Source organism: Ambystoma mexicanum, chromosome 12, assembly GCF_040938575.1.
Source record: "Ambystoma mexicanum isolate Mex_15411 chromosome 12, UKY_AmexF1_1, whole genome shotgun sequence".
In the NCBI taxonomy this organism is placed as follows: Eukaryota; Metazoa; Chordata; class Amphibia; order Caudata; family Ambystomatidae; genus Ambystoma; species Ambystoma mexicanum.
In genome coordinates this window covers 643,152,656-643,165,002 of record NC_090936.1, presented here as the reverse complement: position 1 = coordinate 643,165,002, position 12,347 = coordinate 643,152,656, and the positions used below count along the sequence as shown (strand labels likewise).

Below are 12,347 nucleotides of genomic sequence, written 5' to 3'. Positions count from 1 at the left end.
CTATATACACCACAAATTCCCCTCTTCCCTCCCCACCCTCTGCCCGTCCCTTCCCCAACACCACACACCCCAACTGCTGCCCAGCTCCATCCTCGGAACTCAGGCACCCCCACATCTAGCCCTGCAAGCACCAAACAATGCCCAGAGCTCAGTAGGGTGAAGTCGCCCTAGTGGCCACTTAGCTAAAGTTACTAAGTGGGGTGAAGAGATCCGCTCTGCAAGGCTCCCCTAAATACAATAATAATAACAGTGCTCATAATATCTTGTGCAACAGTCTGACCTTCTCGCCCGAAGGCCGCGCAAATGACTATAATCAAGTCCCATGGATCTATACCGCGCCATCTTGTGGCACCCTCCTCGTGCACTACTTATCTCCTCCATCTCCTCTTCCCGTCCGAACGTCCGGCTCCTGGGGACATCCCTGTGCATCGAGCCATCCCATGGCGTCCTCCGGAATCTCAAAAAACAAAGTTTTGTGTTTATGAAAAACTTTCAATTTTGCCGGATACAGCAACATGTATTTGTGGCCCGCCTCTCTCAATCTTCGCTTTACCGTCCCAAAGTTCATGCGGCTACGCTGCACAGCCAGGGTATAGTCCAGGTAGGCCGTGATGTTTGCCGCTCCTCGTGTAATCGTTCCTCCCTTACGGAAGTGTTCCAATATCCTCTCCCGGTCCCGGTAATTAAGGATTTTGGCTATTACAGGCCTAGGCGGGTTTCCTGGCGGCGGCCTCCTTGTTAGAGCTCTATGCGCTCGTTCTACCACAAAACCTTGAGATAAGGCTCCTCCGGGTATCTCCTGCAGCAGCATGGACTCAATGAACTCCGTAGGATCGTGGCCCTCCGATCCCTCCGGCAGGCCCACGATGCGAATGTTGTTTCGTCGGGCACGTCCTTCCGCCTCCTCCGCTCTGTTCTCCAGGTTGCCCATTCTCTGTACCAGGGCATGTAATTCGGCTTTATGGGAGGCACAATCCGCGGTGTTCGGGCTCACCTCTTTCTCGAGGGTTTCCGTGCGCTCCGCCAAGGCCCTGACGTCCTGCCAGAGTAAATTCGATTCTTCCTGGACCTCACCGACCTTAAGGTCCAATGCTGTTTTCAGCTCAGTTACGGCCAGTTCAAGTTTAGCTTCCGAGGCCGCTTTTAAGTCCGCAATCGCAGCTAGGACCTCTTGGTTGGTACCCGTCGCCGTCATGCTGCCTGCAGGCGACTTGTCCTTACTCTTGGGATTTTCCGGACCAGGGGACGTCTTAGCGAAGTCGTCCAAGGTGGGCTGTTTCGCCTTCGGCTTCACCGTTCTGCTAGACATGACCCAGAGGACTTGTGTTCTGCACAAGTTACAAATGCGCACACAGTACGCCTCTATCGCTCGATCATCGTGTGGCCTGCTCCTTCCTTTGTTCTGGTCGTTGGTCGGCCATTTTGTGTCGTCTTTCGTCTCCGGTGCTCCTTATCTTTTTCACACAAAACTCCACCACCGTTCCTCCCACGCCTTCCAAAAGTTCACCAAGCACCGTCAGACCATTCACACACCGACATGTGTGTTTTCAGCAGTTGGAGGCACGTCGTTGTGCACTATTCCGCCAGGATCATTTCAGGATCTCGGGAGCTCCTCCAGATCACGTCCTCCTAGATGGCCCTCGTAGCCACGCCCCCTCACTGAGACATGGTTCACGGCCAGCTCTGTCACCAGCTTTGACACGCTCCTACCGGACGGCTACAAAATCCTCTCCGCGCCCAGGCCCAAACGCTCTGGTGGGGGTGTAGCCCTTATCTTCCCTCAGTGGATTCCTGCCTCTGTCACTCTTACACAGACCTACTCTTCTTTTGAATGCCTCATCTGCAGGTTCTCCCTCTCCCCTAGCCATTCCCTTACTGTTACTATTATCTATCGGCCACCTGGTCAGATTTCTTCCTTCCTCTCTGAGTGGGCAGACCTCTCCTCCTCTCTCCTGGCCTCAACTACTCAACTCCTCCTTCTTGGAGACTTCAACATCCACCTGGATGCCTCCTGTCTCCCCTCTGAACTCTTTCACGACCTCTGCGACTCTCTCTCTCACCATTCTCCCCTCTGGCCCGACCCATTCTGCAGCGCACACTCTTGATGTTCTGATCTCCTCAGACCTTCCCCTCGCTGTCCCCCTCTCCACTCCTCTCTCCTGGAGTTATCACTTTCTCCAATTCTCCCACCTCACCCACCCTACCCCTCAGGTCAAGCCACCCCCATCACTACCACCCACCTTCTCGGTCATCCGACCCATGAAGCGCGTGTTAGTTGAGGCTTTTGCCGGCACCTTCTCACCCCCCTCCTCCTTTGCCTGACTCTCACCCTGACACAGCTCTCTCCACGCTCCATTCTTCTATATCTGATACTCTTGATATTCTTGCCCCTGTCATGAGAATCCGCCTGAAGCCCAAAGCCAAGTGTAACTCCTGGTATGACTCAGACCTTGCCACCCTAAAACGCGAGTGCAGTGTGGTCGAGAGGAAATGGCGTGCATCATGCTCATCCCATGACAAACTGGCCTGCCGCCTGCTGCAAAGGCAATACCGGCTCTCCGTCCTCACCAAGAACAGAGCTCATATCCAAGCCTGCATCTCTGCAGCATCAAACAACCCGGCTGAACTCTTTAAAATCTGCAAGGAACTGGCCAATCCTGCTGCAGTCTCTACCTCTCCTGTCCCTTCCCAGGCCCTCTGCACAGCACTGGCCTCTCACTTCATCTCGAAAACTCAGGACATCCTGTCCTCACTCTCCTCCTTTCGCCTCCCTCCCTCTACTCCTTGCTCATTCTCTGGCCCATCTTCAGCCACCCCCCTCCCTCCTTCTCTGCCTTTCCCCTTTTCTCTGCAGACAAGGTTTCTAGACAAGTCCAATCAATGAAAGTCTCATCGAAACAGGTTCACCCCTGTTCCTCCAAAACTATCAAGGACCACATCAACTCCTTGGCTCCTGCCCTTGCTGATTTCTGCAATCACTCCTTCGCCACTGGAGTCTTCCCTTCCCCCCTGAAGCACTCCCTTGTACACCCTCTTAAGAAACCCTATGCCGACCCCTCCTGCCCAGCTAACTATCGCCCAATCTCCATCACTCCCTTCCTGGGCAAGCTCCTGGAGAAACTGGCCATCTTCCATCTAAATCTTCCCACCAAATCTGCTGGTTGTCTTCATGACCATCAGTCTGGCTTCAGAGCTGCCAGAAGCACAGAAACTGCTCTCCTGAACATCCGTGAAGACCTGCTCTCCAACCTTGACTCCAATACCCCTTGCGTCCTCATCTTGCTTGATCTCTCTTCTGCCTTTGACACCGTCAACCATGCCATCCTGCTCAACTGTCCCTGTGATAACCTGGGTATCACCGGTCAGGCTCTGGCCTGGCTGACTTCTTTCCTCTCTCTCCGACCCTCCCAGGTCCAACTTGGGTCCTTCCTCTCCGATATTTTTTTCTCTACCTGTGGTGTCCCCAAAGAATCTAACCTCTCTCCCTGGCTGTTCAACCAGTACCTGGCACTCCTTGCCCACCGCATTGCTGCTCTCTGCCCCAACTTTCAGTGCTGTGCGGATGATACACAGCTCATTTTCAGGCTACCCTCGGCCTCCTCCTCCCCTTCCCTCATCTCCGACTGTCTGTCTGCTATCCAGGATTGGTGTGCCGCCAATGACCTCTGCCTTAATGCCAGTAAGACTGAGATCCTACTCTTCGGAACACCCACTCCCTCCTTCCCTGCAGCCCTCTGGTCGGCCTCTCTTGGCCCACTTCCTGTTCGCACCTGCAAAGGCAAAAAATCTTGGGGTTATCTTCGACTCCACACTATCCTTCTCTCCTCACATCTCCGACGTCTCTAAGAAGTCACACTACCAGCTGCACCACCTCAGAGGTATTCTTCCTTTCCTCTCCTTCCCCCAGAAGCTCACCATCTCCAGAGCCCTGGTTCTCTCTAGACTGGACTATTGTGACAGCCTCCATTTAAATCTGCCTGCCTCTACTCTCCGTCCTTTGCAACTTGTCCAGAACAGGACTGCGAGACTTGTCCTTGGCCTCAAGCCCAGGGATCGTATCTCTCCAGGACTGACATCTCTGCACTGGCTCCCAGTAGCTGCGAGGATTAAGTTCAAAACCCTATGCATTGTCCACAACGCCTACTGGGGCTTGGGGCCAAACTACCTTCAACTCTCTCTTCCCAAATATCTTCCTTCTTGAGCTCTTCGCTCATCTGCCTCCAACTCCCTCACTGTCAGTCGCTTCTCTAAGCAACGAGTTGGTGGTAGATCTCTCTCTTCAGCACGGGCCTTCCTCTGGAACAGCCTTCCTGCCTCCCTGAAACTTGAGGAGAACCATCTCCGGTTCTCTTGGCTGAATCTGCACTGATCAAAACTACCTGCCCACCTTGTCTGATTCGGGCGCAGGCACCGCCAGTTGCACACCTGCACTGCCTTCCCTGGCAACCATGCACCTTGGGACTGTTTCTGTCTCCCTACAGTCCCCCTACCAGCACTTATGTCTGCACTTACCTAGCACTTGCCACCATCTGGCTTTTTTATTATCTTATTTATTCTACTACCCCATGTACTGCACTTTCCCCTCTCCTTTCCTCCCCTCGCACTTTTCCCCTTTCCCACCCTCCCATGCACTTGCGCAATCTGAATGACACCGGGCCTAGTAGGATCGTTGTCTGTCGTCCCTTTGTTCCCCCCCTTGCTTCGTCGCGCCTTGAAACACTTGTGTATAGGCGCATTATAAATGCCATATCATATATCATATCATTACGATGTTCTCTCAAGGAGGAAGTCCAAGAAGACCAGACAGGTAGGAAGCGTCTGAAGGTGGTTTATAGGGTATGGTTACGCCATTATCGCCATCACTTGATGCTGAAGGACTCACATGACTTCTGGAACTCAATTAAAGAGAACGCCCAGGCCCAAACGGGGTCCCAAATAAATCTGATATCCGAACAAGCATGGACGGCGCACTTTACAGAAATCTATAAACTAGAGGGCGACACAGAGCTTGGGTGGACGGGGGTTATGAAAAGAATGACAGATTAGGGGTTACTATGGGATCGTGAAGATTTAGTACAATTGATCTCTTGGAGTAAAAAAGCTATGGCTCTGGGGCCAGATGGCCTGGTGATGTGTGTTCTCAAAAATAATGACGAAACCAGGGCAGGTGTCCTAGACAGTATGTTTAGGACCATACTCAGGTCCCAGAGACGTGGCTCACAGCAATTGTGGTCCCTATTTTTAAAAAAGGCTCCCGTTTGAGTACCTCCAACTACAGGCCGATATCCCTGTTGGATTGCCCAGCCAAGATCTCGTTTCCTAACAGGGTTTTCTCAGGGAGTAGGTACTGAGATGAACAGCTTTGTGCTGGAATTGTTAAAAAATAAACCTCTTTATGTTGCCTTTATAGACTTTTCCATGGCTTTCGACACGGTCCCTAGGAACATGTTATGGGCCAAACTGCAGAAAAAGGGTTGTCCTCCTGCCCTACTGGTTATCTTAATAGCCCTACACACGGACACTTCCATGTGTGTGCTACTTGACAGAGAGGGCAGATTAACCGCTCCAATTCCAACAGCAAAAGGTTTGAAGCAAGGCTGCCTCCTGGCACCGATTTTATTTATTCTCTTTCTGTCCAATTTGAGCAAGGCCTTTTTTAGTGCTAAATTCTTTCCTCCAAAATTAAACACAACAACGATTCATTATCTATTATACGTTGATGACATGATCCTAATGGATCACACGCCCATTGGGTTGCAGCGTCAGCTAAACGCATTTGAGGCGTACACAAAAAAGAATAATTTAATGATTAGTGTCCCCAAGTCAAGAATTATTAGCATGCAAAAGGGCCCAGGAAAGGCAGGAGGACAATTCAAATGATTCATCAGTGGGAAACCCCTAGAGAAGGTGGATTATTTTGTATATTTGGGCTTCCCAATTTTTCAAACCGATAACAGAGCGAGACAGTTTGCCATAAAGAAACAAAAGATCACTGCGTTGGCCACTCAGGCTTTCTGCTTAAACAAGCCATTTGGGTTCTTTTCCATTATCCCGGTTCATGAATTTTATTGTAAAAAAGTGGTACCGGTGGTGACCTGTGGTGCTGAAACTACTTTCTTTTCCCTTGCAGAGCAATGGTCAAAGCTCGAAGGAGTATTTTGGAGAAGAATATTAAAGGTGCCAGCCAGTGTGCCAATACCGGTCATAAGGTACGAATTGGGTGAGACATCGCTAGAAGCTCTGGAGAAATGGAAAAACTTAACTTCTTGCGAAAGATTATCATGTCAGAAGACGGGTCAAGTTGGGTGATTTTAAAGCATATCCTAGAGATAAAATCTCCGCCTGCCCTCATAATCTGGCAAAGACAGTGCATGGAAACACTAAGTGCCATTGATTCCTCGGTGGAGGACCTCTTAATGCACCCTTTGAAAGTGAAAAAGAGAGTATGGGAATCAGATTGGATTGACACAATTGACCGTGTTAGGAAGTACCATCTAGGGCTTGTTGTTAGATGTCAGACCCTACAACACTTTGCCACATTACTTGAGAAAATGCCTGGGGCAATACTGGCGTGGACAGTGTCTATGCTTTTGGTTGAATTTGTTCCCCAATAACGATATCCACGTGACGTGAAGTTGACCCTTTCATGTGATGTAAAGCTGAGCGTGAACTGTGTTTTTAATATGTTTTAACGTTTTATTATGTGTTCCGATGTATGTGATGATATGTAAAGTTGAGGAAAAGTGTTTTCGAACATGTCTTAACTATGTTTTAACTATGTGTTAAGTTGTTTCTACTGTGATGTTTTTAATGTGTACTGTGTTTACAAGTGGAAAGCTCCTTGTGTACTATAACACATTAAATAAATAAAAATAATAAAAAGGTGCTCCTCATGATATGCTTTATAAAACAAGAAAGTCACCCAGCAAGAATCCTATGCTTACCTGAGTTATGTCCCTACCATAAAAGCACCACATACATTCAACAGGGGCTTTGGCCGTGGGCAAATTAATGGTGGTTGGCTTCTGGCCCCCAAACTGGAATGTCTCTCTTTTTTGTTTTTTCATGCCAAAAACTAACATAAAATGGACAAAAGTAATGTAGTAAAAGCATAAACAGTAGAATCAGTGCTGGAGTGTCTTTCTCAATAGGGGCTGCCTGCTCCAGTGCACAGTTCAAGCAAGTAGGCTAAATGGCTACACAACCGTCTCTTGTCTGTACTGCTCAGCTCAGGCCAATTAATGTCTCTTGTCTTTGTTCTCACGTGGGGACGTCAGACACATGTCCCCCACTCCGACTGTTCCCCTTGTACTCTTTACCAACAAAGATCCTGGCGTTTTCACAAGCCAGTCAGTTTTTGGTCTTTGCCTGACCTAGGGTTTCGGTTCCACTCATCCCAGCCTTGGGGTTTAGTTTCTGTTGGCCCGCCTTGGGGTTTAGTTTCTGTTGGCTCGCCTCGGGGTGCGGTTTCTCTCTCCCCACCTTGGGGTCTCGGGTCTCTGATCCCACTTTGGGGATTGGTTTTTCGCACACCATCATGGGTGTCTCTGGTCATTCATCTGAGCTGTCCCCTATGGGGTGCTAAGCTTAGTGGGCTTACCGCCCTAGTGCCTTGAGTAGAGGAGACTAATTCCCTCAATTTCTCTCAAAAACACTGACGGGATGCCCCCAATGCAGGTATGGCTTTTCTAAGAGCAGTCCCTTTGTTGTACACCAGCGTTTAACAGTCCTTTGAAAGGGAGGCACAGAAAACGTACAGTGACCATCTTCCCCTAATTCCCTGCACTCAAAGTCTCCGAAGCAGTTACCCCTAATGCAACTTTCCAGGTACTTGGTTTAGGTTGGTATTGCTCACACATATTTATAGAAAAGACAATCATTTCCAGTCTACCAACTGTTAAACGAATATACAAAAAGAATAAATGGCTATCTTTTTTTAAAATTTGAGAAAATACGTTTATAAAGAATCCCATTTAAGAACAATTGAATTTGACCTACCTTTTTAGATTTAGATACACTTTGCTCTTTGTCTCTACTTTTCTTCCTTTTTTTGTCATGGACCTTGGTAACCCTTGCTGCAGTAAGGGTAATCATAGTTGGGGTGTGTTGAAATGCTGTATACAACTCTAAAGGAACCTCATCACCACTTTCTGTTGCACTGGTATCACCATCTATAAAGCACAAATAAATGAAGAGCAGACAGAATTATTCATATTTAGAAAATGAAAGTTCACCTATATATTCACTGTGTGGATAGAAAATAAGAAGTAAAGTGAACATTTAACACATGAGAAGTTTGCCTATATATACTCAAAGAAGAAAAACATTATTCTGTGGTTTCTCCAGAATTTGACAAAGGCAGGGTTTTGTAAAGTTTTGAAAAAACATTTAATGTTATTTCTGACATGAAACGCCTACGTTGTGAAGCAACCATAATCATTTATGTGTTGCTAGGAAAGGGCCAATGCCTCCTCCAAAGTGCATGCCAAGAAACATCGCCCAAGGAATACACAGAGATAGCAGTCCTCAACAAACGGCCATGTCTATGCACATACTGTGTAATGATCACCTCATGGTACATTTAATAATCTACACATCTGTTTGCATGCTTTCAACTTATAAGGGGCAAACCACCATCGCCAGGCGAGCGTCAAAAATCATTGACCTAGAGGGAATCAATAAACTAATGGAAGACACCAAGTCAAGCATGGCAGCACCACATCACAGGCTTCGTGAATATCAAGAACAGATGCTTCACAACCGGATTCCGACTGTTTTGTACATGTTTACACCTATGAAATAATTTACCCCATCTGAGAAGAAGACTAGCAGCAAAGTGGTTCATTCCGAAACTACGAACCCTGAAGAAAGAAAACAAACCAGAAATTGAGATAAACTTTGAGGAGACATTACAATTATCAAGACAAAGCAGCAAACCAGTGACAGATCTAATGCTACAAATCAGCAGTCAAAAAGGCAAAGAAAGTTCGCTATACTTGACACATTAGCACTGCAACTCGCCTGCTTGAATAGACGTTAAAAATGATCAACAAGATCAACGCTTGCAACAAAGTGCTGATACTTTCTGAAAAACTGTGCAACAACATCAACAACTACTTACAAAACAATGTCAAGAACCTCCAGCAAAGCCATAGAGGTAGCACAGCGCCAAAGTAAAGACGAAATCATGCACAATAAATATGCAGCCAAAAAGGGCATTGCTTGATAATCTCAAACCCATCACCTAAGTGGGATTTTCCAGTGATGAAGGAAAGCAAAGTAGGCTCACCAATCGACTTCTGCACCTTAGACATAAAAAAAAGACAACCTTTGCAAGGAAACACCAGTTATATTTTACCAGGAATTCCCAAATCCATCACTGGCAGATGAAATCTGTGGGAATTCGACTTAGATACCCATTCTGGCATGGGGGTGGAATCGAGCCACCAGGGCATGGGCTTGTCTGGCCGCTACCCAATGTGTCTCTGAGAGGGTGGATAAGGAGGGATCCCGCCAGCTCGCTGTACAGCCAGAGACTCCATGAATCATTCCCAAAGGCAGCCCTATATGCCACTGCTCCGGAGTACTCAATTTAATAGAAAGCCTTGGAGAGAGTCAAAACGGCTCAATTAATGGAACAACAGACCTACAACAGGCAGAGGAATACTAGGCTGGAACTTGTGGTGTTCACAAACCCTGAGAAAGACTGCCTCCACGTTACCTAAAGGTGAACAGTACCCAAGCACTTGTGCATGCTGCAGCATATCAGACATGAGAGACTGCAGAAAGACCCAGAACTGATCGCAGTGCTGTAATCCAAGATGGAGCTGCATGCAGCTGATGCCCTTTAAACCTTGCGGTCCTGGTCTTAATTACCACCAGGTAATTAACCAATACAAGACCTGGACTAATAGCAATTAATGAAATTAAGAATCACCAGGGGACTAACCTCTCATGAAAGAGAATTCAAGTAAGTATGGGGAATAATGGATCAGGGAGAATGTTAGAAAGACCTCCCCAGCTTTCGTGTGTATGAAAGGGCTGGAATAGAACAGTAAAGAAAAAAAAATCACTGAGGTAGCAGACATGTTTTATGCTGCTACCTTGAAACAAAGGGAGATGGCTAGAGGGAGAAAGGCGGAGAATCAGCCTGCCTGTAAAATGGCAGAATTGTGGAGAAACAATGAGTAGACAAGTGCCTGGAAGAAGACAATTCAAGCTCTAAACGTTTCAAAGGAGACTGGGAGCTAGTAAGAACTATAAGCCCTCAGGAGTTGGGCTTGCCAACGGTGTAAACAAGCACCTCCAAACGCCTTGAGGGAAGTGTTAAGTGTGGTAGGTCAGAAAGAGGAGATGCAGACAGAGCCGTAAAGAAAAAAAACCTGCTCTAATCCCTACTTCTAAGATGAGTTGCCTATGCTAAAAGATAACAAAACGTTGCTCGTTTGGATGTCTCGCAAACTAAAGTCAGTCCTCCATCTCAAACCTAAGCTACCCTAACACTATTCTTTTCTACAGAAAAGACGATAGAAAGAAGGATCCCAAGCTGCGGCTTAGTTCAGTGTTACTTCACACCAAGAAATCGTGGTGGCTGGTTTCAGACCTTAACCCCCAAAGTTCGGCAAAACTCTACGTCTCAAAATCAAAAACAGTTCCCGAAAGTAAAATGTCTCTTAAAGTTCCTTTTGTGCTCAGAATAATGTCATCCAACCATAAGATTTTGCCCCTTCTCCAAGGATATACAGATTTGCATGGTGAGTCTTGGTACCCACAAGTGCAAGAATAGTTGTTCCTCCCTTGCTCTGATTTACTGCCTCTTTACCTTTGCTGCTTTTCTTTTCTGAGCAGCGTTGTCCCGGTTGGTTGTTCGGTTTTGTTTGCCTTATCCTGGGGTATGCTCTTGGTAGGCCCCTGGTGGGCTACACGATTCATAATTCATGTTAGACCTGCTCACTTTGAACTAATTCATGTCAGACTTGCTCATTTTGATTTATTCATGTCAGACTTGCTCATTCAAACTAATCATGGCAGACCTGCCTATGTTAGAATCAGCCCAAATTAATGTATGCAAGACCTTTTTGAAATAGTCAAGTGTACTCTTGTTGCATCTGCCCAGCCTATATCCCCCATCCCCAATGACACACGCAGGTACCATCCTTCTATGCAAACCTGCCCACTGTCCTAGCCGAGCCACCCCACCTACAGTGCTCCCATCGCACGGCAAGCATCCATCACAGCAAACTATGCATATCACACTCATTGCAGCACTCTCATTACTTGCCCTCATTTTAATCACCCACTGGCGTACCTTGATTGAACCACAACTGAGCACCAAGATGCTCCCCTCTAATAACTCTGACCACAGTATCAAGGCTACTCCATTCCTACCACCACTGAACTCTTCCATCATAGACACCTCAATCAAGCCCACCTTATTCTTATCTAGCCTACACACAGGCACCTTGAGAAACACTAAAACATTGTCACCTAACCACACCACAGCCAGGAACACTAACAGATCCACTATCCTCCTGCCCTTGCCCCATACTCAGAAACCTCAGACTTCGCTCTAGGTTAGCACCACACTCTCATCCTGTCCCAATTAGACTCCACAACAAACATCATCCCAATAGCACTACCAAACACCCTAAGGGTCTCCTAGCCACCAACCCTGCCCACTCCAGTAAACATGAAACTCTGAAACAACCCAAAGCAAACAACACTATGCCAGTGAATCCCACACAACTACTCAAAGGAGCCTTAATCAACGCAAGGTCTCTAGTTGCGCACGCCACCGACGTAGCTGACACAATTTTATCCAACAATCTGGACTTCCTAGCAGTTACAGAAACTTGGCTGCACGTTGCAGCGGGCCCCTCACTGCTACTAGCCATACCAGACAACTACTCCATCTTCAGAGTCGACAGACCCGTATTTAGAGGAGGCATCGCCCTCATCTACAAAAATACTTTGGAGATGAGATTAGTCTCGCCACCACTACTCTCCTTGTGCGAAATCCTCTCGGTCAAACTCCAAACATTGCATAATAGTACAACTTCTATCCACCTAATCTACAGACCTCCTGGGCCCATAGGCACCTTCGAAGAGGACATAACGACCCTATTATTTGATATTATTAAACCACTTTGCAAGCCCTTATCCTAGGTGACTTCAATTTAGGATACAATGACCCAAACTACCTCCATACATCCTCTTTAGACAACACATTAGCTGAACATGGGTTCACCCTAAAAATCACTCAACCCACCCAGGAGAATAGAAGGACCCTCGACTGGGTATCTAATTTAAACTGTAACATCTTAGTAAATGGCATCACACCTCAAACC

At 47.3% G+C, this 12,347-nt stretch overlaps 1 protein-coding gene across 4 annotated transcripts in view; it reads right to left on the bottom strand.

The window, feature by feature from the left end:
• Window positions 1-12,347, bottom strand: part of KMT2E (lysine methyltransferase 2E (inactive)) — a 3,564,841-nt gene that overhangs the window by 2,385,657 nt on the left and 1,166,837 nt on the right. For all 4 annotated transcript variants that reach the window (XM_069629119.1, XM_069629120.1, XM_069629118.1 and 1 more), the window contains one exon: window positions 7,999-8,171. In XM_069629119.1, coding sequence (XP_069485220.1) covers window positions 7,999-8,171 — 173 coding nt within the window. The remainder of the gene's footprint in view (window positions 1-7,998; window positions 8,172-12,347) is intronic.